This window comes from Ostrea edulis, chromosome 9 (assembly GCF_947568905.1).
Source record: "Ostrea edulis chromosome 9, xbOstEdul1.1, whole genome shotgun sequence".
NCBI classification, from domain to species: domain Eukaryota; kingdom Metazoa; phylum Mollusca; class Bivalvia; order Ostreida; family Ostreidae; genus Ostrea; species Ostrea edulis.
The window spans coordinates 41245383-41270091 of NC_079172.1; the positions used below are offsets into that span (position 1 = coordinate 41245383).

Here is a 24709-nt window from a genome sequence, read left to right on the forward strand (position 1 = left end):
AAATGCAGTTGGGGTTTCCGGATTTTTTTTAGCACCTTACGAGTGCATGAGAGAAATTTTATTTTATTCATTTAATGATAAGAATGGGTAATGCGCATTGTTAAAAGAGATACGGGTGGGCCTGAGAACCAAGTAATTAATTTTTTAGGCCTTAGTTTCGTTTTTACTTATAATTTCTCACGCATTTTCGTCAAGGCCTAAAAAGTAAAATTTCCCAATTTGACTCAAAACATTGATAATTTTCCCAATCTAATAGGACCCGGACCCTGTACCAAAAAGGACAGCGACAGCCCTGGTAAAAAGAGTTACCTTTTCTTTCTTATGTACATGTTTATATAGAATAAGCAATGGAATTTTTATTTTTATAAAAAAAATAGCTGTACATTACTTACTATTAAATTGACACTATTATCTTTAAACAATTGCACATATAAATGAGTATGCATTCAATAATTATTTAATAATCAAAGTAATACTTTCAGTTTTATTAAAACCTTCTGAAAGTTTACATAAATACTTATAATAAAAGAGTTACCTCATTTACAATTAACAAATATAAATTATGGGGAAAAAATTTCATGCAATACCTTTTCAATAGATGCAGCATGCCAGAGAAACTTGTTTTAGCTCACCTGATTGGAAAGCTCAAACGAAATTTTTTACTTGTAAATAACAACTTTTACAAGTCAAAATTTGTGGCACTTTACCTACTGCTGATGATGTCTCAATACGAGTTAGAAAATTCTTTATTGACTATAAAACAAAACAAAATAATACTGTATCTAAATACCAAACGTCAGAATCTAAGGTGAAATGTTAAGAGAGAGATATTGTTGAATGAATAATTGATATTTTTTAAAACTTCAGGAAGAGGAAGAGCAGAAGACAGCAAGTATGTTGTTTTAGCGTCAGAGGATAGCAACACGGTGAAGAAGGAGGAGCTTAATCAGATCCGAGAAGTCATGATGAACAAAGCCATAGCCAGCCTCCGGGATGAGCTGAGGTGGAGCAATGACGCAGTCCTCAGGAGGGTGAGAGAAATCCAGCGTGAGGCCAAGATCGCAAGGGACATAGCCCTCAAAAACAGGAAGGCTGTCCAGGCGAATCTGGGCGAGTTCAAAATAACGTGCAATCCGTGCAGAAACTTCATTTGCATGTCTACTGATATAAAAAAGATTGAGAACGCTCATCATGCAGCCATTAATGAGGACATCATGGAGAATGTAAATGTGGAGTCCTCTGTTCCCGACTACGAAGATCAAAATATGAGCGTCGGAGCCGGGAAGTTGTTTTGTAAAAACTGTGGAAATCCATTAGGAAACATCACTATCTACAAGGGGGCACAATTCTGCATTCTGAAATGTGAATACTTGATCATGATTGATAGCGCTGGAAATGGTGTCACAAAAAAGAAGTGGAAACAAGCTCCATTTTTTGTACCTCCTCTGACTCTTCCTGACCTTGAAAAGAGAATCCAAGGAGAAAAATATGTTGAATAAGATTTAGAAGTGTACTAAAACACGATTACGAGCTTTATATTCATGTAATACAAGCTTTGCTTTAAACAATTATCAAACAATTACCATGTGTACAAGACAATTAATGCATGTGGCTTATTACATAAGAACTATTGCAAGAGCTTTTTGCTTTTCAGAATTCTATTGATGTACATGTATAAGTGTGTCGCAGTTTTGTCGAAATTTGTTGTTTATGTAGAAATAAGGCCACGGATTTGCATAATGAATGTTTTGTGAATTACCACGTGTTTAATTATAAATGAATGAAATGATATAATGATAAATGAATAAATTATAAAGAAATGTACATTCTATCTGAGTGAAATTGTAACAAACAATATTTACAAGTCTGCTAATAATTTTGTGGAAATGTTTTTCAATATCATGTTGTGTGAATGTTCTCAGATGTTGATAGCTCAAGTTATTTATTTTATTTATAAATCAAACCTCAATTCCTGTAAATACTTGTATGATCTGTGATGAAATGTAACATTAATTCCTGTAAATGCTTGTATGATCTGTGATGAAAAGTAACATTGTGCTACTAACACAATGATACGCATGCTGGTTATATTATTTAATGAATTTATTGTGTGATATATGTACATGTAGTATTTTGTACAGATAATGATAGCCTTTTCACTTGATCACAGGGGTGTGAATTTTCCTCTTTGCAGAGGAAATCCTCTGATTTGCTCAATTTTCGAAAAAATTAAACACTGGATTTGATCTAAAGTGGCAGAAAATGATATTTTTCCAGGTAGGGTGAGGTGTTTTCCTCCATTTTCGACCAGTTTTCCTCTGATTTCTGAGGAATTCAGTCACATCCCTGTGATCAATAATACATGAAAGTAATCGTCCACATGTCTCCGAACCTGCCTGGTCAATTAAAGCTATCATGGTGAGTTTTTGTTTTGAAATGCCGGACATGTAATTTATTAAATGCTTTATTGTATTGAAAGTGGTCATTACGGTATTCCATCCCTAACATATACCTAAAGAAAAGATAATGGCTATTTTCAGCAGATAAACAATTAATGTGAAGTTGTATATCTGTTGAAAATACCAAATACTGTTTCACATGTATATTTGAATATAATACATGTATATTTAAAAAGTTTTGATAAACTCTCAGTATTGATTTAAGAGTCATCTCCCCTTGTCAAATAACTTGCATGGTAGTATATGCATATATAATCTTTAAGAAATTTTTCTTATCTAGATTTACTGATTAGATTTTATAATATTCAAGCATTCTAATGTGTAGATTCATAGTTGACAGGTGTTGGCTTAAAGTCCTTGCCACAATGCATCATGCACGCTGATTCACTTGAGACTTTAGTATGTCTCTATTTATGGTGAACAAATGACACCATAGATAGAGACATAGTTTTTATCCTGTTTTAATCACAAGAGCCTTTCACCGCAAGATTTCAACCTTTTATCCCAGCACGACTATACTCCGCATGGAGCCATGTACATTGCAGGAAGAAAAAGAGAAGGGGCATTTGCTGCTAAAGTCAAATGTGCCTATTCTTACCAAAATGACAAAAACAGCTGAAAGATCCCCACTGATACATGAAAATTCATACATCTTTTTAATGAAGCTGATGCAGTTTTGTTGTCATTCTTTAAATATCCATGCAAATGGAAGGACACGTTTTCTCCAGCGAATCTTGTTTGCACTCTTTCGGCTGTTCATCAGATTAGGAAAAGTAATATTGATTTATTGAATACAGTAATGAAGTTCATTCAGTTTCTTATGTTTTGCTGTTTAGTTGTATATGATTTGATTTTGTTACGAACGGGGTATCGTGGGGTGAGTCAATTTTAATACGAGCATATAAGTGAACGGTTTAGGCATCTGTAATCTGACAGGCAGTCTTCAGGAAGACCCATCTCCCCAATTATTTCGAGGCTTGATTGACCAAAGAATTGCCACAGCTGTCTTCAAAAAGCCCTTCCCAGTTTGACACCTTGCCGCAGCAAACCTAGTGTAGCAGCTAGGACCTCTACTGGGCAGACCGCCCACTGTATAGCACTGTATATCTCCACCATGATTGTTCCTGGTCAGATTGGGTATGGTAACGACATCAGTCGAGGGTCACGTTTACAGTTCCTACATGTTCTAAATTTAGTGATTATGTCCAGTTAGATGTGAATATGTCCAGTTAGATGTGATTATGTCCAGTTAGATGTAGGACAGGTACTGAACAGGATACAGGTAGGCAGACATGAGTTTATTCCTTGCTGATAAGCATATTTTGTTGGTAGGTTGTAAGTTCTTTAGATTAGCAAGGATTTTAGCTCACCTGAGCTGAAAGCTCAGAGCTTTTCTGATCACTGATCGTCTGTAAACTTTCCATATTTCTTATTTCTTCTCCAGAACCACTGGACCAATTTCAACCAACGCAAAAAACATTCTTGGGTGAAGGGGATTCAAGTTTATTCTAATGAATGGCAACGCTTTTTTGCAAGGGGAGATAATCACGAAAATGCAGAAATAGATTGGGGTCATTCAAAAAACTTTTAAGGCAGATCTTTCATATCTTGTAGATATTTCTTTATGGTAAGCCCTTTCATTTCATATGATCTTTGATCCCGTGGGGATCCGGGTTAGAATATGTCTTCTGAGTACCCCCTTGCTTGTAAGAGACGACTAAATGGGGCGGTCCTTCGGACGAGACCGCAAAAAACCGAGGTCCCGTGTCGCAGCAGGTGTGGCACGATAAATATCCCTCCCTGCTCAAAGGCCATAAGTGCTGAGCATAGACCAAACTTTTGCAGCCCTTCGCCGGCAGTGGTGACGTCTCCATTCGAGTGAAATATTCTCGAGAGGGACGTAAAACAATATTCAATCAATCAATCCAAACTTACATCATATGATCTTTGATTTTGTGACCATGAACTTGGATTGTGACCTACTTTTAAGAAAATATAACCTATTAAATATATTCTTTGAACTATTTTAGAAAAGACTTTCATAATTTTATTTAGATTCTTAATGACAAGACCTTGTACATAAGCTTTAATTTTTTACCCACTTTTAAAAAAAAGCACCTATTCAATTTCTTCAGAACTATATAAGGGATGGCTTTCATATTTTTATATAGATTCTTTATGGTAAGAACTTGTTATTTAGTGAAGTGTGACCTTGACATCTTGCTTGCTGTAAGAGGCGACTAAATTGGGGCAATTCTTCCGATAAGACCACAGAAACCAAGGCCCCGTGTTAAAGTAGGCGTGGCATGATAAAGACTTGCTCAAAGGCCACAAGTGACGTGCATAGGTGTAAATTTTGCAGCCCTTCGGCAGCAATGTTAATGTCTCCATATGAGTGAAAAATTCTCGAGCAGGATGTTAAACAACATACAACCAACCAACCAACCTTTTAGATATCTGACCTATTAAATATCTCATGAACTCTTCAAGGTAGATTTTTCATATTTTGTATATAAATTTCTGATGGCAAGACCTTTTCTTGTGACCTTGGTATTAAATATCTTCAGAACTATTCTAGATGCGGCTTTCTTATTGTATATAGGTTTTTTTTATGACAAGATCATGTGATACAAGTGTATTTGATCTTGTGACCTTGACCTTTCTTCTTTAAAAAAAAAACCGGACGTGATCAATTTCCCCTGCCCTATCTGTAAATAGTTTTTTATTTTATTTTCAGCGTTTGACCTAGTTTTGAATAAAATCTTGCCTATTCTATATCTCCTCAACTATTAAATATGGAGCTTTCATATTTTAAATGTAGATCTTTTAAGACAAGGTCATATCATACCATAATCTATGACATTGTGACTTTGTTCTTATCCAAAATAGCAAGATCATGTTAGTCATATCATCTCTTACGTGAATTCATTTTCAGTCATGTTTTGATCCTTTGGGGTCAACATTTTCATGGGAATAAAGATTGATCAAACAATCTTAAAAAATCACAACAGCTGAATAATGGCAGGGCCAAGGTGACTCAGGTGAGCGATGTGGCCCATGGGACTCTTGTTTATTTCGAGTTCTTGGTTTTCAATTTATTTGCAAGTTATTAGTTTTAAGAAATTAATTAGTGCACAAGTAGAAATCAAAACCAATTTAGTAAACCAGAAGTGATGAGAAAATTGGATAGGTTACACGAGGAATATGTTTTGGTTTCAGCGTACCAGGGACCTAGTCCCTGAGCGTACAAAGCAGTGGCGTAGCCTGAGTTAATTAATATCCAGGTTAATATGTACTCCTGTTTCACAACTTGCCGGAACAATAATAGAGAAAAACATGCCGTAACGACAACGGTTCAGACCCGGAAAGGTGTAGCACTAACAAGATATCAGTACCAATAGGGAGACTAATGTACCGCATATACTGCAGACACTTATTTTTCACCTATGTTTGTAGCATTTAATAGGGGTTTTTTTTTTTTGGGGGGGGGGGGGGTTATGTGTACGCCCGGGCGTTTTGACGTAAACGTAGCTACGCGCCTGCAAAGCTTGTAACAACATTGTCTTTGTAAGGCTCGTTAATTATTACAACTGTGTTGCAAACGAACTTGGCATTAATTTCGACTTTTGGTAATCCTATTTATTCTCCAACTGTCCTTTCAAAGATGAAATTCTTCAAATTCATGCTTCAGTTCTAAACACATAAATTAATGTCCCAAGTCAATGGGAAAAATAGTTACGAGTTGCAGTACCTATCCTGGATTCCTAAACTTCACAAAACCCCTTACAAGCATAGATACATTGCTGGATCCAGTAAATGTTCTACCAAGCCCCAATTTTTGCTCCTCGTGAAAACGTTAACTGCTGTGAAGGAGAAACTTCAAACGTATTGTGCCACGACATGCGACAGAAGTTGATTCTAAAGATTTGAAATCGCTAAACTTCTCAAATCAACAATACCAAAACGTATGACTTTTCAACAGTTTGCCATACTATTCCTTACGATGAATTAAACCCTAGACTTTTTGACATCATAGAAAGTTTCTTCTTCATTAAAAAAGAAAATATTCATATCTTGTGATCAATTGTATATAAAAAATTCTTTAAAAATCCCTTGCTGTGGCCTTTAACTAGGTTTATCGACAACGTTTTATCTACTAACAATAATAACTTTCATATGTCGATTCGATCTATCTCGGTGAACTCGAGAAAAAACCCACCAGTCTTCCAAATCTGCTTCATACTTGGATATTTTATTGAACACGGAAGTTAACGGCAAACTTATGAAAAACGGGATGACTTCAGTTCCTCCATCGTCAAATTCCATATTTATGTGACAATATTCCATTATCACCTTCATATGGTGATTTATGTCTATCAACTGATTCGATACGCAAGAACTTGCCATGCGTATGATCAGTTTTTAAATCGAAGCAAGCCACTGACAAAGAAGTTGATATTGCAGGGATTCAACAGTCTTATTTAAATCAGCATTTCGCAAATTTTATTTTCGTTATAATGATTACCAATACAACATGTCATTGGGTCAAATGCTGTCTGACATGTTTCGTACCAATTGAGGCCGTTCTCTGAACACTGATTTAACTACAGATTACTCCGTTTACCTAATCAAAATATAGGGCTCATGTCGGGTGTGACTGGTCCAAAGGGGATACTTACTCCTCCTAGGCACCTGATTCCATCTCTGGTGTCCAGGAGTCCATGTTTGCCCTACTCTAAGTCTTAATTTATTCTTTCATATTATATAAGATGAGAGTCAGCTTTACAGAAGATGAAGCGAATATCTGGCAGAATATAAAGGGCGTGGTAGAAATTTGTTAAGGAGTCCGGGGCTTACGGTCAGAGTTTGGCATCATGTAGGAATCTTGAGCACAGGTTGGCGGGAAACCAGAACAAAGTTTATTTCAGGGTACAAGCGAATGAAGTGACTCAAAACTTTGAAAATAAAGTTATGATATACCCCGGTATGTGTAAAAATTGAATCTTTGGAACCTTTTCTAAGATTCTGCCACTTTGAATATTTAGTATAACGCAGTGATTTTGAAAAGAAAAAACCTTATCATCTGAAGCATTCTAGATCTAAAGGACTTTAGTAGTGAATTGTGACACAAGCAAGTATTTCTCTAAAAAGTATCAGATGCTAGCGTTGCTATTTGTTTGTACATTCATAATTATTCATTGTTTCAAGTGTGGAGTGAAAGGATGTCTCTGTTTCATTTCTGTGATTTAATAATTGAATTTTATTTTTATTTATTCTACAATTTATTGTTTTTCAATCTCGGTCTACCAAAATTCAAAAGAACTTATTACAATCTTGCAATCTTTTATTGTCATTTGAACATTAGAATTTCATTTGTTTATATTGAAACAATGACCAAATCGTATGGAAGTAAATTATTAATTTCGGGGAAAACAGATGGATAAGTCAGGTGCCTGCGAGTGGATGGATAGGAAAGACAAAAATAAAATCACTCCAATTAGTTTTAAAGCACATGTATGTATATTTATCAAAGCTTGTAAATGAAACGCCCAAGCAATTGTTGGAATGTGGAAATGAGAACAGTCAAATTTCAACGTGTGTGGGTCGACTTTCCACCCACTCGTCCCTTTTTTATAGTCAAATAATTAAAGAAAACTTAAAAAACGAATTGCCTTTTTCATTGTTCAAATTGATGGAGCAATGACCCATTTTAGACGATTGATTGTATCTTACTAAACGTCTCGCTCGAGAATTTTTCACTCATATAAAATGAAAGATGTAAAAGTCTTAAACAATGGTAATAGCGTTTTGTAAAAATATCCAAAGTCTCTTACATTGAAGACGGTATATTATGCACGATTTATCAAAAACCAGTGGACACAAAGGTGAACCTATAATTTTTCTTTTCTTTCTTTCTTTTTTTTTTCCTTTTTGGTGGCCAACGTATTCTATCTTATAATTATCATAGATTTTCGTGCTTCCTGAATTTTTTTTCCTGAGAATCATATAATCACTGTCATATTTGTCTGTCAGAGCTCACACATCTAAACCTTTCATCAGAAATTAATCACAACTATTCCTTGAGATAGGAGTTTTTGGACCAAGGTCAATTTGGAAAGGTAAAGGTCACTCAGAACATATACCTTATAAATGAAAATAGCTTCATTTCAACAGTTATTGATCTTTTGGACCAAGGTGTCTCAAGGTCATTTCGTAAAGATCTTTTAAAAATCTGTTGATGATGAACAGCAAAACCAAGATGAGTGTTGTGGTGAATGAGCATCTTCATCTGTTTATAAATGAGATATAGTCAACAAATACTATATATGACGCTTTGAACCTGAAGATGGATTTAATGCAGTGTTCCATGGGTAGGACCTCAGTACCCCTTGCTTGTCGTAAGAGGTGACTAAATGGGACGGTCCTTCGGTCACAGCAAATATCCCTCGATCCCCGCTCAAAGGCCGTAAGCGCCGTGCAAAGGTCTAATTTTGCAGCCCTTCACCGGCAATGGTGATGTCTCAATATGAGTGAAAAATTCTTGAATCAATCAATCAGTGATCTGAACTTTAAATTCCTTGTGGCCAAAACTCTTGCTTATTCTATATATAGTATATAAGTATAGAACTTTGATTTACTTTCTTGAAATCTCTAATTAACTAAAGTTAAACAAGGAATATTCTTGTAATGGTTCTAATTGAACATTGCACGTAGAGTGCAGATCAAAATGCTATATATGCATTTCTGGTAGTCAAATACCATATTCATAACAATATGTGTTACTACAGATCAAGACGGGTTTTTTTTTTTAATTATTAAATTGGAAATTGTTTTCCTTCAATGTGATTAAATTTTTATAAAAATACTTTATAATTAGCTCACGTGGTTAGTGGTGCTAGCGTATCTAACATATTACTTTTCCCCAGAACAAGAGCATCCGGGAAATAGGCATTTTATTTTTTTTAAAACGGAAATTGCTAATTGTTTTCGATATTTCCCGTTCCTTCCCCTTATAATTACCATTCATTCATATATGCCTCAGGCACTTATGCTATTATTAGTATACAGACGTCATAACTTATATACAGAGACAAGTGCCTGTGATATATGCACTTAATACTCGCCATAACACCACTCCCATGTGTACAACACCAGTTTTATTCTAGAAACGTAAAACGAGGTTCCGGGCAATTTCCCGGAATATCTTTTTCCTACTCACGTGTAAAGTGAGTGAGTATAAGATGTTTTGCACACTCTAACGTCATGCTAAGTCAAAAGGTCATAGGGAAAAAAAATCTTACATCCGGGTCCTTTGTCAATGTGAAACAGCGAACGACGACGGATGCTCACCAACATTTTACTGGTGAGACATAGTTTGTTTAAGCATGTAAGATGATGAAAATATAACATTCGTAAAAAATACACTTTAAAGTTACCACTAAGAGTTGCAGATTAGAATGTTTCATTCACATTTGTTTAATTTGAGCTGGTGAAGTATAGGTTGTTTATGTCTGCTCGCGCTCGCTACTTTCACTTGCGATGTTTTCTATCGAATTAAATAGCTCTCTAAAATTAACCCAGTGAAGTAGTACATTGCATAGAGAAGTGATAACAGTTCAATAATTTTATTGACAATGTGTCTTTTTTGTTTTAAAATGACAAAGTCGTTTGATTTTTAAGATTTATCGGCTTAACCCCCAACCCCCTTCTCTCTCTCTTCTGTGGTATGCAGTACTGAGTAGTAATTAAGTTTGAATCTATGAATTAAGTCACCCCTCACACAATTAAGGATTTTGAAGTTTGGATTGAAGTAAGTTTTAAGAGTTTTGTGTTTTAAGTGTCTATCAGCATGACTGTCGTGCCAATAATTATAATTAGAGCTCCTATCCGTCCGCACGATATTCTTTTCCCAATTATAAATTTCTTCTACTTGACCGTGAGACAGAGTTAGAGATATATATAATTTGTATGATTTTAAATCTTATAAGCTTCTGACAATTTAAAAAAAAATCAAACGAGATGTCTACACAATTATTTAATTTATCTCTAACTTTGACAAATGACCAGTTCAAAGTTCACTTCTCTATGTAATAACATATGTAGGCCTATATGTATTAAAGCTAGACACCTTATTGCAAATAATAAGGATACTAATTATAAACCAGGCAATTTAGGTGGTGGGTCACCACCCAATACCCAACTGTTAGTCAATCCATTTTCAGCAGTCTGATTTAAACCACCGCCTTCTCTTTACGAGTGTAAAGAGAAAGGGGTGTATAAGACGAGTGTAAGGAAAAGGAGGGGGGTGGTTGGTTGGTTAATAGACGATTCTAAGAAAGGAGGGTTTGTATTATTGTAAGGAGATGGGGGTGTATTTGACGAGTGTAAGGAGAGAAGGGGGTTGGAAAAGCCCTGAATTATTCCTGACTTTCACTAACTATGTAGATTACAAGTGTTTTTCAAAATTTGTCGTCGGTCGTCGTGCGTATAATCTCACCCCTTTTTTTTGTAAAATTTTCTTTCAAAAAATATTATCTGTATAGATCGTAGTAGTTGTCAATATTTATATTTTGTAACCCCCCTCCCTTGAAAAGGGATGCTACGACGTCCCTGGATAATACTGCCGTGATATGTTGTAATGCATTATAATCTATTCTCTTTGTAAAATTACCATTAATGATAATTAAATACCCCCTCCCCCTAAAAACATCACAATACAATGGGTCCAGTAGTCGGTAGAGGGGTATTATCGAAATTTTACATTTTTGTGCAATTCAGAATTAAGATTTTTAAGTGTAAAAATTATTGTCTTATTATGAAATGGAATCTTCAAACATGGGTATGAAAAGCAACATTAGTGCCAATAAATAGTTTCTCTTAGAAATTTTCCATAAAAGATATGCTAAAGTAAACTTTTGGTCCTCTTTACCTATTATGTAAACAAATTGTATCCTAATATAAGGGATAAATCATTATAAACGTTGGGGGGAAAAGCAATACATCGTTGATTTGTCAAAAGGCTGCGTCCATGCTTACGTGACACGCATATATAATTAGGTAATTAAATATGGCGGCACCGAGTGTGCAAAACAACAAATCGTAATATTTAAATATTATAGTTGGGGATTGTTCCATTGTATTTTTACGAAACCAGTAATTATTCAAAGTTAATAAAATATGATTATTTCAAACACTATTATTGAAATAAAACCGGATCCGCGCCATCGTCGGAATCGGGCTACGTACATCAATCGATTTCAAATAGATTATATGTTCAATTTATGCACTAGTTAACAGTTTTAGTTATTTGATCAAACAATTACGAAGCTAAGTCCTCCAATCCACTCCAGATACAATCGAGATCCACCCATCGTCTGCGCCGCGCCTTTACTTCCACACATTTTCTTTATACGTTATCACACTATATATGAAGTCTGTTGAATTTAATAAATATCTGGCTTCACATGGTTCATCTCCGTGCATTCAGTTTTCTTGGCACTGACAAGCATGTTGAAATCGTTGTCGCAGTACATAAAAAGAATTGGAGAGCCGAGGGGTGCCTAATCTCAGCGAGATTCGTCGAGGCTGGATATTTGGACTGAGGCGTCAGTCCAAATATCCAGCCTCGACGAATCTCGCTGAGATTAAGGGGTGCCCAACTCGATAGGCTACTTAGATGTGAAGATATATTGGCCTATCCCGTATTGTTTAATGATTTCTAAAGTTATAGAAAAGTTATATCTAGAAATATGAATCTTGTAAATATTGCTAGATATATTTTTCGTATTCATATTTGTATGTATTTCTATATATTGATTTCTGACGGATGAAATATGCAATGGACCGGAATAGCTGATTGTCGAAATATAACGGTACCCGATGACGTATGTCCAAATCGGTTGACACGTAAACAACCGAACGAATGTTGTAGGTAGCTCAGAGACTTGTAGCCTACATTCTATCCTTTGTACATTCTATAATTAGAGGTCGCGTCATCAAGCTTGTTGATGTGGGTAGCACGTGACCTGTGTGTACACAATGTCCTTTGTATTGTTATGTGGACGCCTAATTTTTGTCTGGTACCCATATATTGTACTATAACTTTAGAAATCATTAAGCAATACGGGATAGGCCAATATATCTTCACATCTAAGTAGCCTATCGAGTTGGGCACCCCTTAATCTCAGCGAGATTCGTCGAGCCTGGATATTTGGACTAATATTTAATTTTGACCTTAAGGTCAAGGTCATTAAAAATAAAAAAAAATATAAAGAGAGGGAAGGAGACAAACAGAGAAAGGAGAAAGGGATGTATGAGTATACTATATAGGTGTGTGTTTTAATATAGATTTAACATAGACAGACTCACCGTCACAGATTTAAATATGTACAATATTATAATTAAATGGAACTGAATAGTGTTTTTGTTTCACTTTTATACCTAGAGAACTTTCACGTAAAAGTACATGAAACGTTGTAAAGAACCAGAGCCACGAATAGCCAAAAATGGCCCTTAGTCAGAACATGATATTATTCTCTGGGACAGAAACCAAGAATATCTATTTTTCAAATATGTTATCCTTTTTCCGATATCTTTTCATTTTTTGTAGTTATTGACCTTCAAAGTACCCATCGTTTTGGCCAGTTTGTTATTGACGTCGCAATTTTGCAACGTAACATCACAATTTTACAACGTTTCATGTACTTTTACGTGAAAGTTCTCTAGGTATAAAAGTGAAACAAAAACACTATTCAGTGCAATTTAATTATGATATTGTAAATATTTAAATCTGTCTATGTTAATTCTATATTAAAACACACACCTATATAGTATACTCGTACATCTCTTTCTCCTCTCTCTGTTTGTCTCCTTCTCTCTCTTTATATTTTTTAAATTTTTATATAATTATGAAACCATTCAACAGTTTTAAAGTAATATTAATTCAGTACCTCTTTACTAATCTTTGTTATTTAAGTATATGAAGATAAACCCAATCCCAATATTTTAACTGTATAAACATTTATTGCACATACCGATATTTTGGGGGGGGGGGGGGTCTTAAAATGTACACGAAAACACGGTGGATCCAACCGTTGACTTACGAATAAGATCTATTGACCTATGTGTGTGCGTTTCAATATTACATGTAGTTTACGTTGCATATTGATCACTTCTTTTAACAATCTTTTATAAGTTTGCGGATTTTTATTTTTATTATTTGTTTGGGGGTGTTATTATTATCCCGCATGTACATGTAATCACGCTAAAAACAGTAATATCCAGGCTTCGGACAGTGGCGTTATTTCAGACGCACTTTGCTACATGTACAACTTTGGACAGTGAGTAAACATTTTAATCCTATGTTTCACACTTTTATTTGTGTTTTGTTATATAGGGAGTTACGTTTATGATGTGTGTGTGTGTGTGTGGGGGGGGGGGGGGGTAGGGAAACTGTTACAAAAGTAGCCGTACATGTACAGAATAACACATGAACATTTAGTTTAGCCATATGGATATAATTTATTTTACATTAGGCTAAGAAAATGTTCACGTGTACTAATAATCAGGTAAAATATGTTCCATTTATCTAATTTCATTAGTTTCCTATCCGGATCATTTATTACAATAATATCTAGACCTGTGTGTATTTGCCTTAATTATTATCATTAACTCCATAACATCTATGAAACGAATTCATTAATTAAAAAGTCTTATTCTGATACTGCTACATATAATAGAACCAAACTCCCTCCTCGCATATATTTGGTTAGTGTGCAAACAAAATTAAGGTAGACCTATACTCTGCCTTAAATGTACTCAATCATGAAAAAATTGCCTTTATAAGATAGATATATATTCCAGTAATAGATAAACATTGAAAAATATATATGTCAACATGCTAATTTCATTGTTATTGCTTCTCAAAAGTACGCACCCCATCCACATATAATCAGCATTAATGAAAATGTATTCCTCCTTATTATTTTTCTTAATATTTATTATTTTCCAAAACAAATGGGCTGTAATAAGCAACATAGACTATATACCCATTATTTAATGATATGTAATCATTTATTTTAATAAATTTGAATAACTATTTTCATAATGTACACTTTGTGAGCCCACATATGTTAAAAGAAATACTGTTGAAAATGCCATTTGATGTCAATATTGGGTCTTTTTCTCCAATTTTTATGGACTAAACCTTGAATAAATTGTTTCTAATTTACAGATTATTATCTCAGAAAAAGGATTTGCGTAAGAAATTCATATGTTGACGCATCATTTTAAAAGCTATAAGCTCTATAACAAGTACACCCCCCCCCCCCCCCCCCAAAATCTTGAATTATACATTAGGCCAAAAAAATTAATATGTTTGTTTCAGGTCGCCTCCGATTTCAAAAGAGGGTCGGTAGGTAGGCTTTTTATTTATTTTTTCAATATTTTTTTTTTTCAAATAAATATGTGCCGTCAATGAAAATTTGATAGTTAAAGTAGTTTAATGGATAAAAAATTGGTTCAGAGTACAATGTTTAATTGACAATATGCACAATATATGATTGAGTTTTGATATACATTTACAATAAATGTCTTAGCATATCAAAATTGTAAGACATCCTATATGGAGCAGAAACCGTACGCATTTTTAAAGGTGGTACATATTATGATAAATATATTATTATTCATAAACATTGTCATTTGTTTGTAATCAATGTGTCAGCTTAACTTCTACCCAAAACACAATATTCAACCACATACAACAATACATTTGACAAAAGGCATTGTATAGTATATAGTTCATACAATGTTTATTAGGTTAAAGACTACCCTTGCACTTGGTTTGAGTGACTTTGTACATGTACATATTCTCGTGGAAGTCCTATACTTCCACCAAATAGTTCTTTTAAATATAATTACTTACATGCTTTGACATACTACAAGTAATATATAAACATAGTTTAGACGTTCAGTTAATTTCGTTTTTGAATAAATGATTCGTGGCTTTGAACAATCTGTACAAGTTACCAGTGAAGGATTTTTTTTACCCCTTGAATCCAGGGGCCAGGGCCTTCAAGTTTGGGGAAAATAGCGATATTTGATTGAAATTGGGAAATTTGTTTTATACAAATGAATAAGAAAAACAAGCAAAAAGTTAACCATTTGATATTTTATTATCAATGTGGCTGGCTTTAAACAAGCTTTCATTTCCGGTCTTTAGCAAAGAAAAAACTGTCACAAATGTTTTGCAACAGAGTGACACTGAGGTTGGATGGCCCCTCATGGTATATTCTCATCAAACCATCCAATTTGGGAATTTTTTGGCATCATTTTGGGAAAAACATCTACTTTTCAGCATTGCCCATGATTAGGAATGGGGCCAAATTTCGACACTCTACCAGGGATTTATCAGCCTATTTTGGGAAACGCCATTTTTTCATTATTGGGAAAATTTAATCGACAACTTGTTGAAATTGGGAAAATATATTAAATTCCAACATCACCTTTAATTTTCACAGAAACACAACACAGTGTTAACATGGTCAGACCGCATCAGCAAATTCTAATAATACTGTCCAAAGATATGTGTACAAGTCTATTAAAATGCATGGAGTGCAAATAATACTCATTGAGGAAAAGCCTCTCTCTACAGAGGCAGTAGAGACATGAACAATGCAAAGAAGTTCCAGGAAACAGAATGCACGATTTGCGATTTAAAAAAACACAATTTTTTCAAAATTTTATTTTTGGGAAGTTTTACCCGCAAATTGGGAAAATCTGAGCCTACTTTCGATTGGGAATGGGGCCGAATATCGGCCCCTGAGAAAGTACTGATAAATCCTTGTCCACAGACCCTAAAAAATCCCCGCAGTGCACGGGCGTTTTGGGTTGAAAAGAGTGAAGGATCATTAAATTTTCTTCATATGTCGCAGAAACTGCTACTGGATCCAAGTGTGAGATAAAGAATAAAAATGTTCGACTACGAACAGGGTCTAGACCCGTTTGGTGCTAGCCCTCACTTCACGTCCGCACGACTGTCCACCTTAAAATCTGCGCCTTGAATATGTCGTTTAATATCGATTTGTGCAAGACAGTTGTCATAATATAATTGGGGTTCTGATACTGGCATTTAGGTAACTTTATTGCCGACACCGAAGCAGCTTCTAATAGATGTGCCGCCATTGTTGTCATCGGTATTGTTAACTCGTACCAAAATGATTTCGGGTAATAGTTCGTACATCGATACATTGAAATGGGAAAATTGAAAAAAAAATATAGGGTCGGTGGATATATTTAGGGTCGGTCGGGCGACCGGAAACACAAACATATTTTTTATTTTGGCCTTAATATCATATTTTCATACGACATGTGAAATTTGAGTATATTTACAACATTGGATAATAATTTGAACTATGTTAAACTATAAGTATTATAGATACATGTGGGTTGCAATTAGATTTTATATTTTATCTGAAAACAAATCATTCTAGAAGATGGTATTCACAATGTGAATGTAAAACGAAAGTAACAAACTGGATTTTGATAGTTTTGCTATTATGATTAATGCATGTGTGTAATATCTTTTATCATGGAATCATTTGTATGTACATAAATTGGATATACGTACATGTACACCACTTACGCCGATCTATGTAGATGCAATCTCAATAAGGAACTACACTGTAATCGCATAATACAGATGCCGCCCCGATAATTTTTAAAAACAGGAGAGGGGATGAGGGAAAAATTAAAAATGTATGACGGTCGGTGAAATAAAACAAATTAGTTGCAGCCGTTCTTTGAAGCTTGTGATAACTACGACATCTGTGGTCACTGGAGCAGCGAAGTATGAATTTTTATTTTTACACAAGCTTACCATGTATTTGTTCATGATAATTTGATTTCAACAGCTGCGTAGTTTTGAATTAGCAATTATTACGCTCGAGAATTTTTTACCCATATGGAGACGTCACCATTGCCGGTGAGGGGGTGCAAAACTTAGGCCTATGCTCGACCCCGACGGTCTTTGAGTAGGGATTTTTAGCGTGCCACGCCTGCTGTGACACAGGGCCTCTGTTTTTGTGGTCTCATCCGAAGGACCGTCCCATTTAGTCGCCTATTGCGACAAGCATGGGGTACTGAGGACCTACTTTAACCCGGATCCTCACAAAAGAAATAGTATTATTATTATGATGCTGGTGGAAATATGAATTGGTCCCCTTTTTCCACTTGTCTCTCCAACTTTCTGATGCCCGCGTAATTCCATATGTTGAACATGGATCATTGTAAAACTTTTACATACATGAATAGTCAATGTATCTCACGGACGCCCTCATCCGCCAAAATGTTGTCTGTTCTCCAACCGATTTTTATCTAAAGCTTGAATCATCTTTAGCTCCCCCCTTTTTAAAAAAAAATAATACATTGTACAAAATTTGACCGCAGCTGATAAGAACGCCTTGGAAGGAATTAATATCGGACAATCATATCGCCATGTAAAAAATCAAACTGATATCTTTGAAATACCACATTTCGGAAAACGGACGCGTGGTTCCGCATTTACATTTGATTGTGACGTAGGCCGTGTATAGGTCTATTTATTATTTTCACATAAATAGAAACAAGAATTTTTTCAATCAAGGGGTTAACACCATAAAATTTGCTTATCTTAACACTTTCACATTTCTTTCTGTCATTAGGTTTAGTTCTTATCTTACATAAAATGCTTGAGGGAAACCTTTTTCCGTTATCAGACACTTCCTAAGCAGGACAGTGGTTTAATAATGTGTTCAGTTCTTCCTTCTATAATGCTTAGTAATATTTTACTTAATTATGTAGGATAATATATTTAAAAATAAATACATCAACTTTTACTTCAGGAACGAGTGTAATTCATATGTTCACCTCTATTTTAATCAGTATTAATGATATCGTCTTCTTTTTTCCATTTGTCTTTTTTATTTTGTTATAAGATTTGTGGTTTTGAATATTTGCTGTTAAGACTGAATTTTCAATGATAAATATAATTGAAACAATGAAATATATACTATTTTCGTTAACATTCTTTTTTTAAAAAAAAATGTTAATTTTCGAATTATTCATTATTATTATCCCTTTTTATTAACTGCCTTGTATTTTTGCTAATTAGATCAAATGTAATTCTGTTTGTCAATGAATTTCATCAACCTGACTAAAGTACAGACCTATATTATTATACCTATATATATAATAATATAGGTCTGCACTTTAGTCAGGTTGTGAATTTCATTTAAAAGCAAAACAAGATCCATGTTGCTAGATATATTTTTCGTATTCATATTTGTATGTATTTCTATATATTGATTTCTATGGATGAAATATGCAATGGACCGGAATAGCTGTGTGTCGAAATATAACGGTACCCGATGACGTATGTCCAAATCGGTTGTAACACGTAAACAACGGAACGAATGTTACATGTTGTAGATCTGTAGCTCAGAGACTTGTAGCCTACAGTCTATTCTTTATATTGTTATGTGGACGCCTAATTTTTTTTTCTGGTACCCACATATTGTACTATAACTTTAGAAATCATTAAACAATACGGGATAGGCCCAAACTTCCGCCAGAGGTCGTTTGCGGAGACGCAGAGGACTATGGGTAGTATGGGGATAGGCCAATATATCTTCGCATCTAAGTAGCATATCGAGTTAGGCACCCCTCGGTCCTCCAAGTCTTTTATGTACTGCGACAGCGATTTCAACATGCTCATCAGTGCCAAGAAAACTGAATGCACGGAGATGAAACATGTGAAGCCAGATATTTAATATGTATACGATGTGACCGTTGGACCCACGGGCACTGGAAGTTAATGTAAATGTATAGTATGTGCATGTATAAAAAAGGAAGGGTAGGACACTCTTTTTGAGGCAAATTCGGGTTTGGGTTATTGTGGGCGTTTCTCAAACGGCCTGACGCGATGAATCGTTCACATATACCTTACTTTCAATATATGTACGGTTTCTTTCCGTTCCAATGCCGTTCATTCGAAGAAAAAGATGTTTTTACACCTCCAAGTGCCTAAGAATTTCGCTAGACTGTCCTACTTCCGGTTTAATCGCACTGAATCGAAAGGTAAGTTGTGATTGGTCAATGTGATAAACATTGATAAGTTTAAGTCATATTCTTATTGGTTTTGAAATAATGATAAGAATATTTGAACTATAAAAACAAACATGGCTCATGTACTTAACCACTAGTCTCTAACACCATCATGAAGTAATAATCCTGAGAATTATTTTTTCTACATATGTATTTATGTAATAGATAACGTGTGTCAATTCAGACTTCAATTTTATTATTGACCTATCAGAACTTACCTTTCGATTCAGTGCGATTAAACCGGAAGTAAGACAGTCTAGCGAAATTCTTAGGCACTTGGAGGTGTAAAAACATCTTTTTCTTCGAATGAACGGCATTGGAACGGAAAGAAACCGTACATATATTGGAAGTAAGGTATATGTGAACGATTCATCGCGTCAGGCCGTTTGAGAAACGCCCACAATAACCCAAACCCGAATTTGCCTCAAAAAGAGTGTCCTACCCTTCCTTTTTTATACATGCACATACTATATATTTACATTAACTTCCAGTGCCCGTGGTTGGACCGAGCGAAGCATGTAATGGTCATGTCATTGGAGAGTCCCAAGTGGTAATCATAATTCCGTTAAGTACGGTAGATTATGATTCATTTAAAAATATATATTTTTTAAGGAAATTTCCTTGCGCTAAAAACACAGTAACATCTCAATATTAAAGGGGTTTATATGGGGACAACAGTTTTACAGGATCCGCCTATTCACTGAACGCGGGAAATAAAACGCAAGGCGACGTAAACTGTGCATTGTGACGTCACATTTGGCCTCGACTTTTTTCTCTTTTTCAAAGCAAACAATTATAAACAACAATAATACATTCCGTATGCAATGAAAAAGGCCGTTATATAACTAAACAAAATTAACCAATAAATTCAAAATGGTAAAAAAGTAACCGTAATTTTATCGTATATACTTATTCAAAGAAACTCATGAACTCGTTCATCTATTTAGTCGTATTACGGTTTTATATGTAATTATTTGCTAAAACCTGTTACAATGATAATTATACTATTCACTTTGAACAAACTGAGTGTTTAAATTACGAATTGCACGTCAGAGTCTTCTATTATTGGCATTCAAAATAAAACACGAATAACTGTTGAAGCAGGTAATGAAAAAAATAAATGGCGGCGCCCATATGGCTCACGAAAATTTCAGTGAACGTATATAGAGATTATCTCTTTTTCTTTTGCTGATTTTGACTTTTTTCTTTTACATACGTGTTACCTTTAGAGCCTTGCTTCGCGGACGGGCCTTCGGCCCGTCCGAGCTTCGCTCGGTATTAAATTCAACGGCCTTCAGATAATTAAAATATATGTGATAACGTATAAAGAACGTGTGGAAGTAAAGGCGCGGCGCAGACGATGGGTGGATCTCGATTGTATCTGGAGTGGATTGGAGGACTTAGCTTCGTAATTGGTTGATCAAATAACTAAAACTGTTAACTAGTGCAAGGTTTTTGTAACTATACCTAACATAGTTACATATATATTCAAGTTCATAAATTGAGCATATAATCTATTTGAAATTTGGGGGGCAAAATCGATTGATGTACATAGCCCGATTCCGACGATGGCGCGGATCCGGTTTTATTTCAATAATAGTGTTTGAAATAATCATATTTTATTAACTTTGAATAATTACTGGTTTCGTAAAAAGACAATGGAACAATCCCCAACTATAATATTTAAATATTACGATTTGTAATATGTATACGGTGTGACCGTTGGACCGAGCGAAGCATACATCATGTACGTAACTCCATTTCCCGAGTGGTAATCATAATTCCGTTAAGTACGGTAGATTATGATTCATTTTAAAAATATATATTTTGAATGAAATTTTCTTGCGCTAAACACCCAGTAACATCTCATTAAAGGAGTTTATATGGGGACAGCAGTTTTACATGATCCGCCTATTCATTGAACGCGGGAAATAAAACGCAAGGCGACGTAAACTGTGCATTGCGACGTCACATTTAGCCTCGACTTTCTCTTTTTCAAAGCAAACAATTATAAACAACAATAATACATTCCGTATGCAATGAGAAAGGCCGTTAAAACTAAACAAAATTAACCAATAAATTCAAAATGGTAAAAAAGTAACCGTAATTTTATCGTATATTCAAAGAAACCCATGAACTCGTTCATCTATTTAGTCGTATTACCGTTTTTTATGTATTTATTTGCTAAAACCTGTTACAATGATAATTGTACTATTCACTTTGAACAAACTGAGTGTTTAAATTACGAATTGCACGTCAGAGACTTCTATTATTGGCTTTCAAAATAAAACGCGAATAACTGTTGAAGCAGGTAATGAAAAAATAAATGGCGGCGCCCATATGGCTCACGAAAATTTCAGTGAACGTATATAGAGATTATCTCTTTTTCTTTTGCTGATTTTGACTTTTTTCTTTTACATACGTGTTACCTTTAGAGCCTTGCTTCGCGGACGGGCCTTCGGCCCGTCCGAGCTTCGCTCGGTATTAAACCTATAGTTTGGAAAAGTATTCGGATTTCGTGCATGGAATGTGAAATTCCGGTTATTTGCAGAACATAAAAAGTAAAAATTCACTTATCCCCCAGGCCTCGATCCAAAAAAAACTCTTAACTTCTATGCAGTATGTAATATACTAATTTACAATTCATTAAGATTTATTGGATCGAGGCCCGGGGTTATACAAATTTTTGGTGCATATTGTTGGATATTATCAGCTTTTACAAAAATAACAGAACTGTTATGGGTTCTGCATGTTATAATTTCTATATGCGTGAATTTTCGTGGAAAAAACACACTGGATTTATAAAGAAGAAGGTTTAAGCTATTTCATACCATGATGAAATATTGGAATGAAGATACTTTATTTTACTCAAAATCACAGGGCCATATTTGGGTATTCGTGGCTCTTGTTCAAACGTTACGTTGCAAAATTGCGACGTCAATAACAATCTGGCCAAAACAATGAGTACTTTGAACGTCAATAACTAAAAAAATTGAAAAGATATCGGGAAAAGGATAACATATTTGTAAACTAGATATTCTTGGCTTCTGTTCCCGAGAATAATGTCATGTTCTGACTAAGGGCAATTTTTGGCTATTCGTGGCTCTGGTTCTTTGTGGTACTTCACCTACAGTTGATGACGTCTCAATATAAGTGAAAAATTCTTGACGGGAATGAAAACAAACAATCAATCCAAAAGAGTCCCTATTTGAAACTGCTTTTTGCGGATATTCAAGTAATACAGGCCCCCTATACCACCCAACTGTTTGCGATTTCAAGTTACAGGTCATCAATCCAGGAAGCATCAAAAAGTGGGGGTTATAAGCCACACAGTTCAATATCGTAGATAGGGATGCTTATAATTGCACTCGAAGTATTTGTGTCTTGATCTCATTTTGAGGGACTTTAATCCATGAAGAGCTAAGTATATGAATGTGATTCGGAAACAGGCCATTGAGAAATCGTACAATATATATTACATATGTGTGCGCGTGCTGTTTCTCTCCAGCCATGACAGCTAAAACTCTATACACATCAGAACCAATGATAAAAATAGTGAACTCGACGACGCTAACTGGACGTGCGCTGACATCGCCGGAGTTACTTCTACAGAGACGTTCTTCAACTTCCTCCTCAGGCAGCGATCAGGTAAGAATCAGGGACTGTGCCAAGTTGAGGCTAGTTTCTCTCGGGTTCTCATTATCTCGGTATTCTGCGACTAAATTCAGATTTTGGAATTCACCCAGTGATACACTAGTGATTTCACAAATTAAAATATCACACTATTATCTCCACAGATTTCTAAAGCAACAAAACTTCTGTTTCCTTTGCGTGCTCTCTGTCTTGGTACATGTAAATAAAGATATATCTAATTTATCTATATACATTATGTATATAGTAGAGTAGATATGTATTCATGTACAACTAAGATGGGGAGGGTCAATGGCCCATTGATGCAATACCAATTTATTTTTAAAACATGGTCTGATTTATACACGATCCCAATATAAATCTATGTTTGAGTATGTCGCATTATGATATATTTAAATCTATGTTTGGGTATGTCGTATTATGATATATTTAAATCTAGGTTTGAGTATGTTGTGTTATGATATATTTAAATCTAGGTTTGAGTATGTCATATTATGATATATTTAAATCTATGTTTGAGTATGTCGCATTATGATATATTTAAATCTATGTTTGGGTATGTCGTATTATGATATATTTAAATCTAGGTTTGAGTATGTCGTATTATGATATATATTTAAATCTATGTTTGAGTATGTCGCATTATGATATATTTAAATCTATATTTGGGTATGTCGTATTATGATATATTTAAATCTAGGTTTGAGTATGTCGTATTATGATATATTTAAATCTAGGTTTGAGTATGTGTTTGAGTATGTCGTATTATGATATATTTAAATCAAAGGAGATAATTAATTCATTCAGTAAAGATATTTTTGAATTTATTTGGAATGGAAAATGTGACAAAGTAAAACGTTCTATTGTAACTCAAGACCACCAACATGGAGGTCTAAAAATGGTGGACATCAACAATTTTATCATGTCTTTAAAATGTTCTTGGTTGAAAAGGTTATTGATGGGAAATAAATCCTGGGTAGATATTTTTGAAGCAATTAATGGTCATGATTTTGCTCACTGACAAATTACTTGATTTTGGAGATGCATTTATCTCTGAATGTGTCATTCCAGAAAACAATATTTTTTGGCAAGATGTTTTTAATTTTATGCTCCATGTAATAAAATCCTTTTTGTCAACACAGTGTGTGCTAGTTTGGTGGGTCTGAATGACAAAATCTTGTTGATGTGAAAAATGTCATTCATTAATGTAAATGACAGATAATATGCAATGGTAAATACAACCAATAACGAGCTATAATTGTGTTGGGATGCTAACACAAATGTCTCCGAACACCTCCTCTTGTCAGAAATGATTTTTGATGCCAGATCAGGATTCTCAAATAACCCTAGAAACTAAATTTGGTTGAAATCCGACGGACTTGATTTTTTGGCCGCCATTTTCTTCAATGGCGGCCATTTTGAAACATTTGAAAATTGATTGGAAGGAAATACTGATGCTA

The 24709-nt window shown here is 34.7% G+C and overlaps 2 protein-coding genes across 8 annotated transcripts in view; both read left to right on the forward strand.

Moving 5' to 3' along the window:
- The window catches only part of LOC125657636 (antiviral innate immune response receptor RIG-I-like), a 30037-nt gene extending 27565 nt beyond the window's left edge, over window positions 1–2472 (forward strand). For both annotated transcript variants that reach the window (XM_048888328.2, XM_056149218.1), the window contains one exon: window positions 868–2472. In XM_048888328.2, the coding sequence (XP_048744285.2) occupies window positions 868–1499 (632 nt within the window). In that variant the 3' untranslated portion in view covers window positions 1500–2472. The remainder of the gene's footprint in view (window positions 1–867) is intronic.
- Window positions 2473–9666: 7194 nt separating this feature from the next.
- Window positions 9667–24709, forward strand: part of LOC125657895 (uncharacterized) — a 29589-nt gene continuing 14546 nt past the window's right edge. The window contains exons 1-2 of one of the 6 annotated variants that reach the window (XM_048888801.2): window positions 9667–9822; window positions 23107–23246. In XM_048888801.2, coding sequence (XP_048744758.2) covers window positions 9723–9822; window positions 23107–23246 — 240 coding nt within the window. In that variant the 5' untranslated portion in view covers window positions 9667–9722. Of the gene's footprint in view, window positions 9823–13896; window positions 17305–22877; window positions 23247–24709 lie in introns of those variants that run through there. The other 5 variants (XM_048888799.2, XM_056149219.1, XM_056149220.1 and 2 more) reach the window with 5 other exon arrangements.